This window comes from Sceloporus occidentalis, unplaced genomic scaffold (genome assembly GCF_023333645.1).
Source record: "Sceloporus occidentalis isolate IW3139 unplaced genomic scaffold, rSceOcc1.0.p SCAF_3, whole genome shotgun sequence".
Lineage (NCBI taxonomy): Eukaryota > Metazoa > Chordata > Lepidosauria > Squamata > Phrynosomatidae > Sceloporus > Sceloporus occidentalis.
The window spans coordinates 188,425,828-188,445,535 of record NW_028316983.1 but is presented as its reverse complement, the minus strand read 5'-3'; the positions used below and the strand labels follow the sequence as shown (position 1 = coordinate 188,445,535).

At 35.9% G+C, this 19,708-nt stretch overlaps 1 protein-coding gene across 1 annotated transcript in view; it reads right to left on the bottom strand.

Annotated features, from left to right (window-relative positions):
- Positions 1-19,708, bottom strand: part of MIB1 (MIB E3 ubiquitin protein ligase 1) — a 56,741-nt gene that overhangs the window by 19,107 nt on the left and 17,926 nt on the right. Inside the window, exons 9-12 of the mRNA XM_089517161.1 lie at positions 18,792-18,925; positions 17,904-18,011; positions 16,098-16,295; positions 9,108-9,259 (exon numbers count right to left, since the gene is read on the bottom strand). Of these exons, the coding sequence (XP_089373287.1) occupies positions 9,108-9,259; positions 16,098-16,295; positions 17,904-18,011; positions 18,792-18,925 (592 nt within the window). The remainder of the gene's footprint in view (positions 1-9,107; positions 9,260-16,097; positions 16,296-17,903; positions 18,012-18,791; positions 18,926-19,708) is intronic.

Below are 19,708 nucleotides of genomic sequence, written 5' to 3'. Positions count from 1 at the left end.
CAGACAAATTAGTAAAAATTATTGGAGTATTTTCCAAAATAAACTGTCCTCCATTTGCAGAAGGGTCTAATATAAAATGAAGGAGAAAGATTTCTTTAATCCTGATTATTAAACAGAATTAGCATTGATTCCCCAGTCCAGACTGCTTCCACTTTTAGTATTTCCAAAGCTAAAAAACTAGTATCTTCCCCACATTTTGATATTTAGTATCTTAAAGTAAAATGACAGATACCTCAGGCATCTGAATTTCATCAGGCTTTTGAATTTCAGAGAAAAGAAATCTATGAAAACATAAGTCGAAACACAAGACCTCACTTTATTTGACATTGCTAAAAATGAACAAGCACAAATAGCTGAGTACTTTTGGGACTGCAGGATTAATAATCAATATGCAGAGAAAAAGATAGAGCCATGCTCTGCTTCAGAACAGCAGCTAAGAACTGAGAGACTATTTTTTGCAATGGTTGACTAAATATGGTCAGGGAAGAGAGAGAGGCAGGAGAGAGACTGGGAGTGGATGTTCCAAATGCTTAGCAGCCTATAAAGCCATAACAGTTTTGCTTGTGTCCGGAGTGGCAAACGGATCCAGCATAAGAATCATGCATGTGCAAGCCCTGACATGAACAACAGTGTTTGACCTCTGAAGAGAGACAAGAGAAAATGGGTTTGAAAAGATGAAGAAGAAAATGCAACCTTTCAGGGAAAAGAAGCAAAACTTTATGGTGGGGAGGGTGCATGCTAAATTTCTATAGTCTTGTGAACTTTTTAGAAGGTCATTTTCAATAGATGAACAAAATGAGTTTATTCTGCTTTTGGTTTCCTAGCAGCTATCCCGGATACCTTACTCTGTCTTGCAGGTACAAAAAACTTAACTTTCTCATATCTGCATCTTAGTATTTAGCTAAAAAGTAGCACATGCTTATTAACACAATTCAATGAGTTTGGGCTATAATTATTTTAAAAAGTGAAATATGTGTTCAGTTTAATCCTCCTTCACGGCTCCCCCTTCCTACATAATGAGGAGCTGAATCAGCAAACAGAATGAACACCCAAGAAGAGATGGCTGCTGCTGATGTCTCTCTCTAGGTCATTACCTTTCTTTCAACTACAAATGCTGCATGATAAGCTTACAGGTAACAGAGCTAAAAACCTAAATTATTCCACACATTCAAAAGATTCCTGTTTGCATGTATCATTTATTAGATTGCATTTTGTTATATTAATCTCTACTGCAAGTAATATTTATAACCAGTGTGCTTAAATATCAAGCATTTCTAGTGCAAAGAGCAAATTTTGAGAAATCAACCTTAAATGAAATATCTTAGCTAATTATTTGACAAGCAAATTTTTGTTTTACTTGTATTTTAAATACTGGATCCACTGATGTTTAAGCATTCCTAAAAGTATTAATTTTAGAGGAATGTATTGCCTCATTCTTCCTTTCAGTTCACATCTAGCTAACATTTTGCAGGCATTTCATTAGAGGATGGAAATGAATTGTTTAACTATGATGTACTTTTATCAAGAGAGAATATGAAAAGTATTTTATTTTGCCTACATTTTAGTTCACTGGAAACAAGCAACTTGTAATTCGTATGCTGCATTGCTGTTTCTCCTTGTAGTACTGTACTTAGCTACTTGCTAGGCTCTGATTTGCTCTCTACCAGCTGCACTAGCTTTCTGTCATGGGCTGCAGAAAGTGAACATTCACGTTTTCTCCTCCTTGGGACCCTTAAGCTGTTCTGCTTGAGTTTTTTTTCCTAAACTAATAATCAAGTGTAAACATATTTCCTTGCTTGGATTACAAATCAACTTTATAAACACAAAGAGGAATCTTTGAAAACTATACTCTACATATTTCAATTTTTAAAAAAAACTACAAAATTTAATTGCTTTTTCCAAACTTATACTGTGGTTTCTTTACCCTGCTACTGGATTCAATAGCAGGAGACAGAATTGATCAGATTGTCAAAAAAACTCAATATATATGAAATAGCATGGCAAGCCTACTAATTATTGTGTCAAGAAACAAATGAACTATTGCACTAATATTGCAGAAGTGTTCAGTGAGAAGCAACATAAACTGTGTGATCTGGAACCACCTAAAGGCCAAATCTTTTCATTAGAAGGCTTTTTCTCCCTTTGTGTCAGCATTTTAATCAACACTTATCCAGTAAAAAGAATTTGAAAAGCATAATCAAAATTAAGGGAAAATCCTGGAGCTGGGACAATTAACTAAGAATATGATGATAAATTATAGATGAAGACCAACGGCAATAGAAGCTTAAGGTGGAGTAACATTTGCAATTTCATAATACTATTTGTATGGCTGACTTTGCATGAAGTCATATTCCTCTTTATGCAATAGTTATACAATAAGGTGTAACAGAACTCTGGACAACCACTTGAAATCTTGATGAGAAAATAATGAGTTTTAATATGTGTTTACTACTGTGCAAGTAAACTACATTGGGGAATTTAGCTTCACCAATAACAGGAATTATTTACACCAAACGTGTTATTGCAACTAACTGGGGAAAATTATTTTGTACCTTAGGATAAAGAGTGAGGAAAATTATTTTCCTCTTCATTCAGCAGATAGCAACTATTAAAACCTGCTGAGAGCACATACTTCTTTATGTACCCATATGAAGATACAATATTATGGAATGTAAAGAAGTATGTATTTTTGGCAGGTACAAACTACCAGGAAAAGAAAACTGAATTAAATTCCTGATGAAAGTGTTATAACATGTAAGTTAGCAGGTAAAAGGAACAGGTAAATAATAGTACAAAACTGCATCTTTGTTCTGTCTTTTACAATTTGTAATACACTAGCATTTGTTTAAAATATGCTGACTGTGCTACTTTTTAGAAGGACAAATTTGATAATGCCAATTCTATACATGCATACATTTTATATCAGTTCAAAATCTAAGATTAAAGCAACCATAGTCATATATGATCAAAATAACATGAAACTCCTTCCCACTCATGAATTCTTTCAGGGACAGAAATGTGATAACCTTATCAAGCTTTTACAACACTTTCTACCTAGAAATATCTCTTCTGAAGCTTTAAAGAAAATCTCCAAATTAATTAGGGTTTTGCCAGATAATCCACATCTACTACATCATTTCCCTAGACAATTAAGAAAGGCTTTCCTTGGTAACTAAACTTTTGTGTACATTAAAGACTATTAACATTTATTATTATAAGCAAATTTAATATAATATTTTATTCATTCAGTGTGTGGTAAACTCAACACAGTAGCAAAAGTTCATTTTCACTGTCTATCTAATCTGCCTTGACTTTTCAGTAAGGAATCTTTTAAGCATTTATCCACTTATTGCCACCCTTGCTGGTATTAGCAATTTCTCCATCAGTACTTGCCCTCCACTTGCCTTGTTTCCACTGCTGACATAATGTGAATGTTACTCATGTGCTTTGAATCCCACGGATGAGGTCCTATCATTACTCTTGCCTCTCATGGCCCATTTTTGTCATGTAAGGATGTGCCCATGAACAAAAATCTCTAAGTACACACACTATTTGTGTGCCCAAGCACAGCAGACAGGAAGTGTTTTTGAAATCAACTTGTGCCTTTGATTTATCCAGTTGGGTGAACATGTCAACAGATCAACGAGATTAGACTGAGAGAAAACCTAAAATAATATTCTATTAGTTCCCTTGCTAAGATGAAACTGTTTGTTAGTGTTTGCTATAGGATACATTGATTTAAAATCATGATTTGACCAACATGAAATGAATGGCCATTTTAAATAATTTTCCCACTGACATGATATCTTTAAAATATTGCCAGATTCTCTCCAAGCATGATAGCGATGCACTGCTAAACAACTTGCACTATTTTTCCTAATGCTGGAGCTGGAGAAGGGGCATCACCTTGCAAGTGCTGGCACAATCACGGCCCAATTGTATAGCTTCACAATTGGAAGGCTGGCTGGCTAGTTACTAAAGACTGGTCACATACTTGTTGTGGGAAGTGGAAATAATGTAACTATTATTTAAGAGAAAATAGATATTTACATTTAAACATTTTTTAAAAGAAAATATATTTAAAACCTATTTTTAATTTTTTTAAAAAAAAAATACGGATTTTTATTCATTCTGGAAATACTGCTTACCATATATATGATGCCAGTATGTGAATAAGTTTGCCAGTGATTATTAATTAAAAATTCAATGTAGGTAGGTGAAATACTGATTTATGGCATAGTGGGTTCTAGGCCATATTGAATTATGTACTACATTTTATTACAACCAGTCATTCCTTAAGTTTCTATTCAATTCATCTGCTGGTCTCCCTCCCAAGATTATAAAAGAGGAAAACAATGTTTTACTCACAATGTGAAAAATACCAAATAAACTTGAAAAAGTCTAAGACAAAAGGGAAAATGTATTTTAAATTGGCTGAAAAATTCAAACACAGGGGGGAAAATACTAAATAACTATTTTTACTATAAGAGCCAAGATACAGTATTTTCAAATAACTATAAAAATGTCAAAACCTTTTATTTTTTAATCACACTTTTAGAGAACAGTTAAGAACTGAAATGCCTTTTCTCATTGTTACATGTAAGAACAATGTGAAAATTAAAAATGCAGAGCTGAAACACTGAAGGAACATTCAAATATAAATAGTATTTTAGCCCAGATATGTATTATAATTTCTATTATATTCACATTATGCTTATATTTATTGTAAATTAAAGACAAATCATAAATTACAGTAATGTAAATTAATATATACTTTTAAGACATTATATTTAATAATTACAGATTCCCTAAACTGATATCTGACACTTATTAGAAGGATCTATGTTAAATATTACTATTTTAACTCAGGCAAAATTAAAGACTTGAAACTTTCTGACCAGTTTGAAACAATAAAAATTGTATATTTAAATTTTATCTTGAAAGTTCACTATATTGAGCCCACAACAAACATCTGAAGATGGTTCATAAAGCAAATGTGCTGAACAGATAACAGAGATACTGTGTCTAATTTTAATGAACAATAGATTTATGAAGAGTGAAAATTCACAAATAGCAATGTTAGAAAACCCGGTTATTTTAATGAAGCACTACATACTGAACCAAAAAAAATTATTTTTTGAAGGCCCCTATTTTAAAATGGAATATTGTTTAAAATGTGTTATAGACTTCACACCTTTGCTTACTGCACTATTCTAAACAAGCAGCAAAACAATCCTTGCAGTTATATACATGGCTTTGTAAATGCTCAGGTTAGTATTTCCCTTAGAACATTGTCAGTCACACTAAAATATCACCTCTGCCACTTAGGTCAGCTGTTGAATTCTAGCTAAGCACAAGCTGAATGCTGGACATCTGCTGACAGAGTTGTAACTCAAACATCTCAACCATTTGACTGACAAGGATAACAGATGCTGACATTATCAAATGCTACCATGGTCTTTCCACAGTCACTTTGTGCCCTGATATGGCCAGTACATGAAACCATTGCCATCCAAGAGAACACTTGAGCAGCTGGACCAGTACAACAGCTTCCATATAACTGATATAAAAATAGATACTAGTTTTATAGCTGCCTTAAATGCCCAAGTTCAAGCCACATACTCTGTTTCTATTAAAAACAAAGGATAAAAGTATACTTACAGAAATTTCATCATCACAAGCAGCAGACCTTACAACAAAACTTGCTTTATATTTAATGTATGCATTAATAACATACAGCCAAAATTAATACTGCTCCCCTCTTACTTGATTCAACATTTAAAGGCCTTCAAATATAAATACTATTTAATGGCATTTACTGCCATTTTGAACCAATCTTTTAATAACCAAAAGGCACACATTTTCTACTCTGATTTCAAAAGCTATTTGTTGTGTCTTCAAAAAGATAAAACAATTGTTCATAACATGTACGCTACTACATAATTTATATAGAAAACATATATTACAACAGAAAAAGCCATAGAGAACAAAATTATCTCTGGGAATATTAATGGATATACTACAATATTATTGGAAATATTGTACCTGAAAAGTGGGAAAGCATTACAAATGGTAAGCTTAAAAACAACACTGTCCCTTCAGCTTCCTGTAGTTATCTCCCTGTCAATAGCAGTTATAATTAGGAGGAACAGCAGTAAAATTTTATAAATATAATATACCACTGCATGAATCTGTTCTTGTTGAGTGATAAATGTGTTGCTCAACCAAAATAATAATCACAATGGTAAAGATCAACAGTCCCAAGGAAGGACGTCAATTCAACATTGGAGCTGAACAGACAGACCAAAATAAAGCTTCTTCGGGTCACTTTGGAAGTATGCTGTCTAAATGACACATGCATCTTAAGAGGCCAGAAGCTGCACCAAAGCTGCACTCTAGTCCTTAGGACTGGAGCGTGGCTTTGGCGCGGCTTTCAGACTCTTAGGACACATGCATCATTTAACCAACAAAGCTCCATAAAGCAGCTTTATTTTGGCCAGTCTATTCAGGGCTCATTGATACATTGATTTATCATTAAAAGCTACAACTGCAAGGAAATAGAAGGGCTAGTGGGTATTCCAGTTTCTGTGTTCTGTCTATGATAATATTTTAAGTTTTACTTTTTATGATGTACAGGATGGGTCATTAAGGCAGCGTATTTCAAATTCAAAACTGTGTATATTCCATAAGAAGAAAGTAGTGATGATAACGATGATGATTAACAATTTTATTTATACCTGCCTTTCCCACCAAAATGAGACTCAAATTACAAATTAAAATCTTATATTTTGTTGCACAATAAACTGTTATTAACCCTACATGCACAATATACAGCTGTATGATTCCTAAACTTCAATGCTTTGCTAAAGCTGGTAAAATGGAACCAAATCACCTGTTAAATGGATTTGGTCCCCTTCAACCAGCTGTAGCTATGTATTGATCACGACTGGACAAAAGCTTTCATCAGCAAGATACTCTTATAATAGGAGTTATGAAAATAAGTAAGTAGTCCCTCTACTCCTTAAGTCCTATGAAAAACATAATTATGAACATTCTGTATAAAACTGACCATAGGCACCTATTCTGGGCAATCAAGAGAAGGTATTTTGTTTCTAAATGAAAAGCTACATATTAAAGATTGTTACATTTCTCCCATTGTTGTACCCTAAATATGACCATGAGGGAAATGGTTACACTTATTTTTTATCACTTTCTTAAGATGTTCTTATTTTGTTTAAGTTGTACTGCATGAAAGCTTCCATGAAATAAAGTCAAAGTGCTTGAATACATGTCCTCTTTGATCCCACTATTTTAATGATATTTTTGTATCTCAAATTAAGATCAAGAAACAGCATGCATTCACAAAAACCTCTTTTGGTCAGAGATGCCATCAAAACCAAAATTGTTTTCATCACACAAATCTAAGAGTATTTGACACAGCATTTAATGACATTAAATAAACGTTTACAATGGGATGATCCCCTTATTGTGCTTGTTCAGCAGTTCCCAAAATGGATGATACACCCCCCTGGGAGTGGTGAAAAAGGGGGCAGTGAGGGGGGAAAGGGGCAGCAGGGGGGGCTTTCAGTCAAAGTATTTGTGTGCAAGAAATTCAAAGAGAACCAATTATCCCCAATGCATGAAAGTGCTTTTCGGGGCCCGAAAACCCCGCTGATCATTTACTGTTGTGGTTGTCTGCCACTCTTTGCCTGCCCACAGGAGCTCACTAGCTGCATCTTTCACTAGTAGTGCCATTTGGGAAATTCTCATGAGGCTTGGATACAGGGCATAGCTTCTGAGCTTGGAGCAGTGCCATTTTGGGACAGACTCACTGGAGCAAGGCATTAGAACATGTGGCAGCTGCGGAGAAGCGATGGCAAAAAGGAGCTTTCAAATTTGAGAGCCTGCTTTCTGAGCTTTGCCAGGGCTTGGCTGGCTGCTTGGAGTTACACTGCTGTTTCTGCTTTCTTTCATCTGACAGGCCAAGAGAAGAGGTAGCAGAAGAAACAATGTTTTTAGGGGAGGCTGAACACTTGAAGATGTGTGGAGAAGGCACATCTCTGAGGAGGGAGGGGGAAGAGTATCTGGGGTCAATTCATGGAAAGAGTTCTTTGCCTTGGAGTGGCTCCAATAGTTAAAGTCTCTCCCTGGCCCCATCCATGCCAGTCTACAGTCCAGCATGTGGCCTCTGGAAACCCTCTACATATACACTGCCTGCATCCCCCATCTGCCATGACAAAAAAGGATTGAGAGTCCTTTCTCACCAGGGAAAAGCTTCTCTCTTTGCACCTGGTCACCTTGTGAGCAGCAACTAACCAGCTGGCTGAGAAGCAACCAAAAGTCCTCTCGCTTAACACTAGCCTTTGCTGCAAGACACTGGCATACCTAGTGCAATAACTCATGGTGTCACCCTCACTGACCTCCTCCTCTATCAGACCATATGGAATGCTTAGTGATTTTTTTTTTTGTACTGTTACATCTTAATAATGAATGTAATGGTATCAGTTGTGACATAAACAACTTCTTTATCCTCCTAACTCCTGAAGCTGGAGACATCTGTCTAACATTCACTCAAGAGATTTCAGCTTCATGAGTGGGGTGCAGGAAGAATCCAGACAGTCTTCCTCCTCTTAATTCCTGAAGCATAAGGCTGTTATTAGAATGGGAGACAGCAGACTCTACCTTCAGGGATGGGGTGCAGGAGGAACCCAAGGATTCTTTGTCCTGCTAACTCCCAAAGCAGAATCCCTGGATTCCTCCTTTACCCCACTCAGGAAGCTGGAGGCTCTTGCACCAATGGCAGACAGCTGCCCTCCTCATACTCATTCACTCCCTGATTCTCCTGCCTGGTTCTCCCTCTCACGGCCAGGCCATTCCAAGAGGACCAAAGAGCTCACCAAAGCTCAGCAAACTGTGGTATACAAATTCAACTGAAACAGGATTTCTGATTCTTGTTCATCAAAGGAGTGCAAAATCTGGTCTATCAGTTCAACATCACATCAAATAATAACTGAGTTTCTTTCACTTTATAGTCTTCTCCATAAGTTTTTTTTTCTAGTAGCTATTTTGCCTATCCCATATTAGGAAGAAGATAATAGATACAGTACCTTGGATTTCCTCTCAGTGCTGCATGATGGAGAGCATTAAATCCATTGTTGTTTGTAATAGTAACATCTGCTCCAGCTTCTAGAAGTACAGCCAAGATGTCATCACGCTTTTTACTTATTGCATCATGAAGAGGTGTATCACCCTCAGAGTCCTGAAACAGACATTAATTAATTCTTTAAAAATTTATTCAAAATAATATTCTTAGAAAAAATATTTATTTATTTAGGTTAAATGCACACATATAGTAATATGCTATACTAAAGCACACATTTCATTCAATCAATGCAAGCAAAATTTGACTTTTGACAGAAAGGGCTTAATGAAACTAAAACAGATATAGGTGAGGATCTACTTTGGTTCTTTCTCCAAAGAGAATTAATTACAATTTGCAAAATTACTCATGAACTCATAGAAAGGACTCAAAATTTCCAATCTGGAAGTGTGAAAGAAACCAAAGCAATAAAAAATTTCTGAAGAATTTTATAAGGAATTATATCAGGCAGGAGAAAATCATTTGGATAAAATAGAGAAATATGTGCAAGAAAATTGGGGGCAAAAATTAGAAGAAGATGATAAAGAGTTACTGGAGCAACCCATTGAGAAGGCTGAGATAGTGGAGGTAATAAAGAAACTGAAAAATGGGAAAGCTCTGGGAATGGATGGATTGGGACGAGAATACTATAAAGTGTTTGAAAAGATATTAATCCCAAAATTGCTAGAATTATATAATGGAATAATGAATGGGGAGAAGATACCAGCGTCCTGGCACCAATCATTAGTAATCTTAATACCAAAGGCAGATAAAGATTTAACTGACCCAGCGTCATACAGACCCATATCATTAATAAACCAAGATGCAAAGATTTTATCAGCAATAATAGCAAATAGATTGAATAAATATATGTATAAGTATATAGGAAAGGATCAGTGTGGATTTGTAAAAGATAGACAAATGTCCAATTTAGTAGGAAGAGTATTGAACAAAATACATGTAATAGGGGAGAAAAAAAATAAGGGCAGGGATTTTGGCATTAGACATATTTAAAGCGTTTGATTGTGTGGAATGGCCAACATTAAAAATAATTATGAAAAGATTTGGAATGGGGGATAGAATAAGAGGATTGATAGATCAATTATATCTTGATAATTCAGTAAAAGTAATGGTAAATGACGGAATAACAAATGAAATAAGAGTGACAAGAGGTACAAGACAAGGGTGTCCACTATCACCAATATTATTTCCAATGGTTATAGTGTTGTTAGCGAACCCTATAAGAAATGATAATAGTTTAGAAGGAATAAGACTTAAAAACAAACATAAAATTAGTTTATTTGCTGATGATACATTATTAACTATTAAAAATTTATTGGATAGATTGGGTAAAATAAAAGAACATTTAAAGATATTTGGAGAAATGACAGGGTTACAGATTAATTGGAATAAATCAGAAATGATGATATTTAATTATACAAAAAAAGAGGAATTTGAGTTTATAAAACAAAAAAAATTAGAGATAAGATTAAGAAGTAATATAAAATATTTAGGAATAAATATAACAAAAGATTTGAAGGAAACGGAAGATAAAAATTTGGTAGTACTAAGGAAAGAAATGGAGAAAAAATTGGTAGAATATTAAAAAAAACCCAATTATCCTGGTTTGAAAGAATTGCATTAATCAAGATGAAAATATTACCAAAATTAATTTTTTATTTAGAATGATACCATTAAAAGTGTCGGAAACCGAACTGAATAACTGGCAACAGCTAATAAATACATTCTGTAATGGAGGGAAAAGAACAAGATTAAATAAACAATTTTGGTATAAAACACAAAGAGAGGGAGGGTTAGGCCTTCCCAATATAAGAGGATATTATGAGGCTAATCGACTGAGATATGTGATAGAAGGTATGTTGGGTGGGATAGATTTAGAATACAGAAGAAGTAGATAGGAGAATATGGAATATTTTTTTTAAGAACTTTACTAGGAAAGAAATAAAAATTATTGGAAACCCACTTATGAAAAATATAATAGAAATATGGTATAAGCACAAAAAAGAATTAATGAATGAAGATTCAATAATAACACCAATAATAATGGAAAAGAAATTCCCAAAGAATTTGAGAGGATTGTTAGATAAGGAGTTAAAAGAAAGGAAAATAGACAGAATAGAAGATGAGATAGATGTAAGAATAGAGAAAGGAAATATAAAAGAAAAACTTATGTGAATAAAAATGTCATGGTTTCACTATATACAAATAGAACAATGGGTTAAAAATTGGAGGAAAAGGAATGTAGAAAAGAAAAAGTATACGCAATTTGAACAAATAGTTCATAAAGGAAGAGAAATGGAAGAAAATGAGAATATAAAAGGAACTATTAGTAAAATTTATAAAATGTTGATGGAGAATAAAGGAGGAAAAATAAAAGGAAATACTTTAAAGGGATTATGGGAAAAAGAATTAGGATGTAAAATAAATGACAAGGAATGGGATAGAATTTGGGAACAAAGACACCTGAAAAATTTATCGGTTCGGATAAAAGAAAATTATTATAAGTTGATTTGGAAATGGTACCTGACTCCAGTGAGATTATACAATATTAATAAGAATAATTCAAAGGACTGTTGGAGAGGCTGTCAAGAAATCGGGTCATACATCCATATGTGGTGGCAATGTAAATATGTACAAAATTTTTGGGAAAAAGTGTTATTAGAAATAGAAAATGTTATGAATATAAAAATAGATAGAAGACCGAGTATTGTTTTGTTATCGTTATATAATTCAGAGAAATGGAAAAAAGAAGAAAAAGATTTGGTAACAAATTTGCTTACAGCAGCGAGATTAATAATAGCAAGGTGTTGGAAAACGAAAATAGATGTAGAAGTGGAGGATTGGTACAAAGAGGTTTGGAAATTAGCTATTAATGATAAGTTGACATGTAAATTGAAAGTAAAAAAGGACTATGGAAAAGAAATGACTTTGAGGGGATTTGGAAAGAATTTGTCGAGAAAGTATTGAGAAAAGAAGATGGAAGGTTACCTCCAGAAGAACTGAAATTTTGGATGGAATATAAGGATGGAAATGGCTTCAGGGAAGGGGAGCACTGAGGGGTATACAAAATAATGTTTTAAAATGTGATAGTATGTAATAGAATGTAAGAAGACATTTGTTTATGAAATATTATAAAAATTAATTAAAAAAAGAAAAGAAACCAAAGCAATCTCAATAGCCTCTCGGTATTCAACCATGTTCTGGCTGAATTGGGGCTGCCAGCTGTTTTTTCTCATGCGTCTCAATTTTAAAGCTACATACCAGGCAAGCACAATATTGTCCTTTCCATGTGAGAACAGCATTTTGAAAGTCTATTGAATCTGCCTAGTACAGATGCTTATGAATTTCATTCAGTTAATATTTGGTAAGAAAATGCCAAAATTCAAAAGTAAAATCTCATAGAATCATACAGTTGGAAGAGACCACTAGGGCCATCCAGTCCAACCCCTGCCATGCAGAAGCTCTCAATCAAAGCATCCCTGACAGATGGCCATCCAGCCTCTGCTTAAAGACCTCCAAGGAAGGAAACTCCACTACACTCCAAGGGAGTGTGTTCCACTGTCCAACAGCCCTTACTGTCAGGAGGTTCCTCCTAATGTTGAGGTGGAATCTCTTTTCCTGTAGCTTGCTGTAGCCTGTTCTCTGGATCAGCAGAAAACAAGCTGGCTCCCTCCTCAATATGACATCCCTTCAAATGTTTAAACAGGGCCATCATATCACCTCTTAACCTTCTCTTCTCCAGGCTAAACATTCCCAGCTCCCTAAGTCATTCCTCATAGGGCATGGTTTCCAGACCCTTCACCATTTCAGTTGTCCTTCTTTGGACATGCTGCAGTTCCTCAACATCCTTTTTAAATTGTGGTGCCCAGAACTGGACACAATATTCCAGGTGGGGCCTGACCAGTGTAGAATAGAGTGGCACTATTACTTCCCTTGATCTAGACATTATACTTCTATTAATGCAGCCTAAAATCACATTGGCCTTGTTAGCTGCCGCATCGCACTGTTGACTCATGTTCAACTTGGACTCCTAGATCCCTTTCACACGTAGTCTCTTTAAGCCAGGTGTCGCCCATCTGCATTTCCTTTTTCTGCCCTAAGTGTAGTACCTTACATTTCTGAGTTGAAATTCATTTTGTTAGCTTTGGCCCAGCTTTCTAATCTATTAAGGTCATTTTGAATTTTCATCCTGTCCTCTGGAGTATTAGCTACTCCTCCTAGTTTAGTGTCATCTGCAAATTTGATAAGTATGCCCTCAATTCTGTCATCCAAGTCACTGATAAAGTTGTTGAATAGCACTGGGCCCAAGACAGAACCCTGTGGGACCCTACTGGTCACTTCTCTCCAGGATGAAAAGAATCAATTGTTGAGCACCCTTTGGGTTTTGCCAGTCAACCAATTACAAATCCATGTAACAGTTACTTTGTCTAGCCCACATTTTACAAGTTTGTTTGCAAGAATGTCATGGGAAACCTTGTCAAAGGCCTTACTGAAATCAAGACATACTATATCCACAGCATTCCTTCATCTACCAAGCTGGTAATTTTATCAAAAAAAGAGATTAGATCTTTCTGGCATGACATGTTTCTCTGAAACCCATGTGGACTTTTTGTGATTATGGAATTGCCTTCTAGATGTTCACAGACTCTCTGTTTAATTATCTGCTCTAGAATCTTTCCTGGTATTAATGTCAGACAAACTGGACGATAATTGGTGGGATCCTCTTTTTTTCCCTTTTTGAAGATGGGGACAATGTTTGCCCTCCTCCGGTCTGCTGGGACTTCTCCTGTTCTCCAGGAGTTCTCAAAGATTATTGCCAATGGCTCCGATATTACATTTGCCAGTTCTTTTAATACCCTTGGGTGTAGTTCATCTGGTCCTGGAGACTTATATTCATTTAGATTAACCAAATATTCCTCTACTATCGCTTTACTTATTCTGTGCTGAAATTCCCCTCTTCTGTCCTCTGCTCCTTTATCCTCACGTTGAGCACCCTTTGCCTTTTCTGAGAAGACTGAAGCAAAGAAGGTGTTGAGTAATTCTGCCTTTTCTCTGTCCCCCGTTAGCACTGTGCCATCTTCTCTGCAAAATCTGCAGAATCATTCATTCCTAGATTAAAGTAACTAGAATTTATGTCTCCATCTCTGAGAAATTTAAATAATGATACTTAAGGTATTTTGAAAATCCTATTATTAACTTTCTAAATGACAACATTCCCAAAGTAAGAGAGCAAAATTGTAACACCTCACTGTGACATTCTGATATCTTATACTGAAAACCTACTGCAGCTGTGCCCATATGAAGGAGATCATACTAGAAGTGTAGGAAAAGAGGCAATTTCCAAGATATTTGAGAGCCAAATTAACTTAAAAGCCTAAGAACACAAGAGTAGGCTGATTGTTATTTGGATTATTCCTTTTGGTGCTGATGTGGAATACTAGTGAAACACAATTCTAGTAAACTACACCATCAGCACCATTAGTAACAGTATATCTCTTCAGAATGTAAACTTTAGATATATGGCTACTTTACATTTTAAGAGTATGAATGACAAAATAAGTAGAGACAGCATTCCTGAGTATGTCCTACAGCTGTAAGAATTGTTTCAATCGGAAATAAATAGGAAAATAATTGCAAGAAACAGTTTCTTGAAAGAGTAGTTGCTGAAAAGGCCACCCGCTTCCACCTTCAAGGTGGTGGCTGCAGGGCTCCTGCTCGTTTGTCTACAGATCCTTACTCTTTCTCCAGCCTCATGGCTCATTCACAACATAAACAGCAAATGAACAAAAGCTTTAAAAAGCTGTCAAGACGGATCTCTTCTGGCAGGCCTTTCCTGAATAAAAGTGTTCGGCCACAGAATAATCGCCCTCACATCATGTATTAGCCCACCACTCTGTCCTCGTTATATTTTTTTATTGTCTTATTAATAGATATTTTAATCTCCAATTTTAATTGTATCATGTTTAATCCTGTTTTAAGGGGGGAATTTGGGACATACTGTTGAATGTGGATATTTTAATGTGTCGTGAGCCGCTTTGATTGTCTTGTCACAGAAAAGCAGGATAAAAATATGTTTTATTATTTATTATTATTATTATGAACAAGATGTGAGGCTGGAGAGAGATGCAAAGAGGCACGGATTTGCGTTGGGCTCAGTGCTTGAATTACTGTCATTTCGCAGATTTTCCATCTCTCTTCAGCCTCTCACCTCTCTCCAGCCTTGCAAATACAGTACATATTATGCTACTTGTGTTGTGTATAGTGTCTTACATATTCCAAAATATAACAACAACAGTAATAATATAAAAAATAAATACAGAATAATTCTGTTCCCAAGCATTTCAGATAAGGGGTACTCAATCTGTATATATCAAATGTTGCACCTATGTGCTCCATTACCACAGCAGCCTGCAAGAACAGAAAGGCCCCTAAGAATGGACCACCTGTGCTATAAACGTAAACATATTAACAAACAAGTAAATGAACCCACAATAGCAAGATCAAGCCAAGCCCATCAAATTGTGGCTACAGATCTGTGTTATGACTGCATATACTTACACCTTCATATAAATGCACACAGTAGGGTAAGTTACTTAAAACCAAAATTAAATAGCAAAAGTGAGGTGGCTGGCAAAATCACCTTGAGAACTCGCCTAACAAAACCCTAGTTGTCTACAATGGGATCACTATAAATCAGCAGGTGACCTAAAAGCACATACAATCACAGAAATAGTAAATTAAGTGGATAACCTTATTTACATTTTTGTTATGCACATACAAAAATATACCATGCTTCCATACATTTTTCTGTAATAAAGCCTCGGTTTGTTAAAATTACTTTTGTGAACAGTTAGTGGCCATTATTAGTTATAATCCAAAAAATGGAAAATTTTACATGCTCAGAATAATATCAATAGCAAACAACAATTTGAAATACCTGGAGGCTAGGATGGCAACCAAAGTCCAGTAATGTCTTTACTACTTGGAGATGACCCTTATTAACAGCAATATGAAGAGGTGTCTGTCTGCGTTTGTTGCGAGCATTGAGATCTGCACTGCCTCTGTGCAAAACCTCTATCACAGCTCCTTCATCTCCAAAAGCTGCATGGTGAACAGCCCTGTCTCCATCTTTGTCCTAAAAATCAATATTCAGTTGAATTAAGCATCTTACTTTTGCCCTAAACAATAGTTCTAACTTTTGACTTTTACACTTCGCACACAATCAGCAAATTGGTGCAATAGTATTAAGCACAATTACAATCCTAGGAATGGTGCACGCGCCCATGGTGCGCATGTGCCACCACGCCCCATTATTTTCATCGAGGCTCGAGCATACACATAATTCATCTTACCGGGAGGGGGAGGGGGGAGGAACGGATCGCCGTGTAAGGCAAGGGTCCACTGTATTTCTCTATACATATGTATATGTGTGGATATTGAAAATGGAGAACATATCAAAAATACCATATATAATTGTGTATAAGTCGACCTAATGTATAAGTCAAGGGTATGATTTGAGACCAAAATTATGGATTTTAATATGATCCATGGGTAAGTCAATGTCATCACTGCTCTCCTCCCCTCCCCTCTTTGAGCAAACACCAAAGAGTCGCCACCATCCTTTGGAATCCCAGAGTTTTATGTCATTCCTCTGCTGCTTTGTTAGTCAGACCCCTCTGCACATTGGACAACCTCTGCAAGTGAAATCCATTCAGAGTCCCATTTCTTTAATAATTTGTTGTTGAAGGAGTGCCTCAAAGTGCCAGCTATGGTGCAAAGTCCGCCAAAGAGGCTCCTTCTCCCTTCCCCTTCTCCCTTATCCTTCCTTCTCAGTTTTGGTTCTCTAGCTGGAGGAGCAAATGGTAAGTTTCTCCCACACTGATTTTTAACTCTGCAAAACAACAAGGAAAAACCCAGAGCTGATAAACAGACCCTTCATCCCCCTCCACTCCCCGCAAGACATTCTCTTGTTCATGCTGGTGAGATCATCCAAGTTCACCTACCTGAGTTGCTTCTTATCTGCAGTAAACAGTGTTTCCTTTCTGTGGTACCTAAACCACAGTTGCAACAGTTGTTTTACTGTTAAAATGTACTACTATTCTACACAATACAGTGGGCCCTTGCCTTATGCAAGGGATCCGTTTCGGGGGACCCTGCGTAAGGGAAAAACCGTGTATACTCCAACCTCAGGCATGTGCACCATTGTTTTTCCAGTGGTACAGCTTTCAGCGTAAGCTGAAAGCCATGTACAGCACACCCGCATATGATGCATGTGCATTGTAGTCTGCTCAAACTATAACACAGGGACCAGTTCGCAGATCATATTTTTAGGAATCGTATAACCAGCAGGATCACATACCTTCTCCCTCTTTATGTGTTTGACATTACAATTAATAGTTGCTAACCCTCAAAATAAACTGCATCACATCAGTTTATTATTCTGACATCGGAAGACATTAAAGTAAGTTTACATTTAAAATAAAGTAAAAAGAATGCCTTATCAAGCCACTGATGACTAATAACAGAGAACCTGATTAAAACAATTGCTCAATATTCTAATTAAACAAGTGACAGATGAAAATAAAAAGATATATGAAGATATAAAAATGATCCTCACCCAGGAGCAATAACTGCAATTTTAAATAAATTATTTACAAGCTTTAAGTGACTGTGTTTACCATTACTGAGTTCACAGTAAGGTACTTCTACTAGTATTAAACTGAAGAATTAAATATTAAGATACCTCTGCTTCTACATCCACATTCTGTTTCAGAAGCAATTTCAAAATATCAACATGTCCATTCTGACTAGCAGCTTGCATAGCTGTGTGTCCTGCACACTGCCCGTTCACCTGAAATACATGGTTAATCAAGTCAATTAAGCTTAAACATGTATGCATACTGAGAACTGTACTGTCATATATTCTAGAGGGAAAATTCAATTAAGATTAGCATTATGTAGGCAATCCATTACATTATACAAATATTTTTGACAACAAATGTGCTATTATTTTTTTCCTCGAATGCCCATATCTTATTCATTAACTGGCTATGCTAAAGTAAAGCACTATATCTATGTAATGCTACCTTTAAAATGTTGGAATAAACTGAAATATTAGGTCTGAATAGATCCTGGCTTGGCCTTATAAACCCACTTGGTGACCTTGGGCAAGTCACACTCTCTCAGTCTCAGAGGATGGCAATGGCAAACTCCCTCTGAAGAAACCTGCCAAGAAAACTCCATTATAGGTTTGCCTTAGAGTAGCCATACGTTGGAAAGGATTTGAAGGCATATAGCAACAAAAACAATATGCTATTCTCTTTATTTTATTACAAAAAAAATTGCACATAAAGATTTAAATGTATTTGAATATAACATTTAAATCAAACATACAAAATTAGAGAGTATTAGTGAGAGCACTGGAAAATTTTCTAGATTATTTCCCAGTGCTACTTTCCGCAGAAAATCCACATCACTGCCTTTCATTCACTGCCACAGTTCTAATTGTAAAGACTGTGAAACATCCTTACATTTGACCAGTTATGTGTCCTGCTTTTCCAAAAATTCTGAGTAATAGATTGGAAGCTCTCAATTTCCTTTTGCATCAGGAGTTAGAAAATCAGGTACTCACATCCACATCAGGTCTCTTAAGCAAGTCTTCCACTTTGGCTACATCCCCATTTGCTGCTGCTTTAACCAGTTCTTCATTAAGATCCCCAGATTCTTGAGTTTCAAACAGTTTCTTCAGTAACTGTGACAATCTCTCTGTGATCATCAAATGAAACAGTTTTATCAGAATCACTGTACCTGAATAAACTTGAATAAACTAGATGGGGGGGGGGAATCAACATTTCAAATGTGTTTAAAGATTCATTGTGATTTGCTATTTGCCTGTAAATAATGTCTCCTGAAAAGCAGCAATACTTCCCTACAGCAGAAACAGAAGAGTTATGGCAGAGAATTCTCAGAACAGAATTGATTTTGTGTGCACTACTTTGCCATCTTGCAGTTTATGTAGATGAGAAAAGTCACAATTCACATTAGAGCACAAATTAGTGGTAAGAGGGTACAAGTATTATGGAATAAAATGAAGATGCATGGAAATTTGTGAGCAATACAAAAAGGTCACATTTGGGAAAAGAAGGTGTGAGAAGTGATGTAAATAATATACACCCACTTCAAAGGGAAGGGAAAGCCATGTGTTGGGAACAATGGCAAGTAAGAAGGAAATTGGTGGGGTAAGACAAGGGAGCAGGAAGTTAAGATGAGAGAAGAACAGAGAAAGACTGAAGGCCTGAGCAGATACGCAGGATACCATGGGCCAAGCCCGTCATATCCTGCTCTTGGTTCCAACCAGTTTCTGTCCTGAGCCAGTGGAGCAACGAGCGGGTGGCCACCAAAATGGAAACCATAAGGAAAATGGAGACTGGTGAAAGAAAAAGTCATCCCTGGGTAAATTTTGGAGGATGCCTTCAGATGGTCTCCAGAAGGTTCAAAATGTATTTATTTATTCAGGCAAGGCTTATCTGATCTGGTTATTTCATTTCG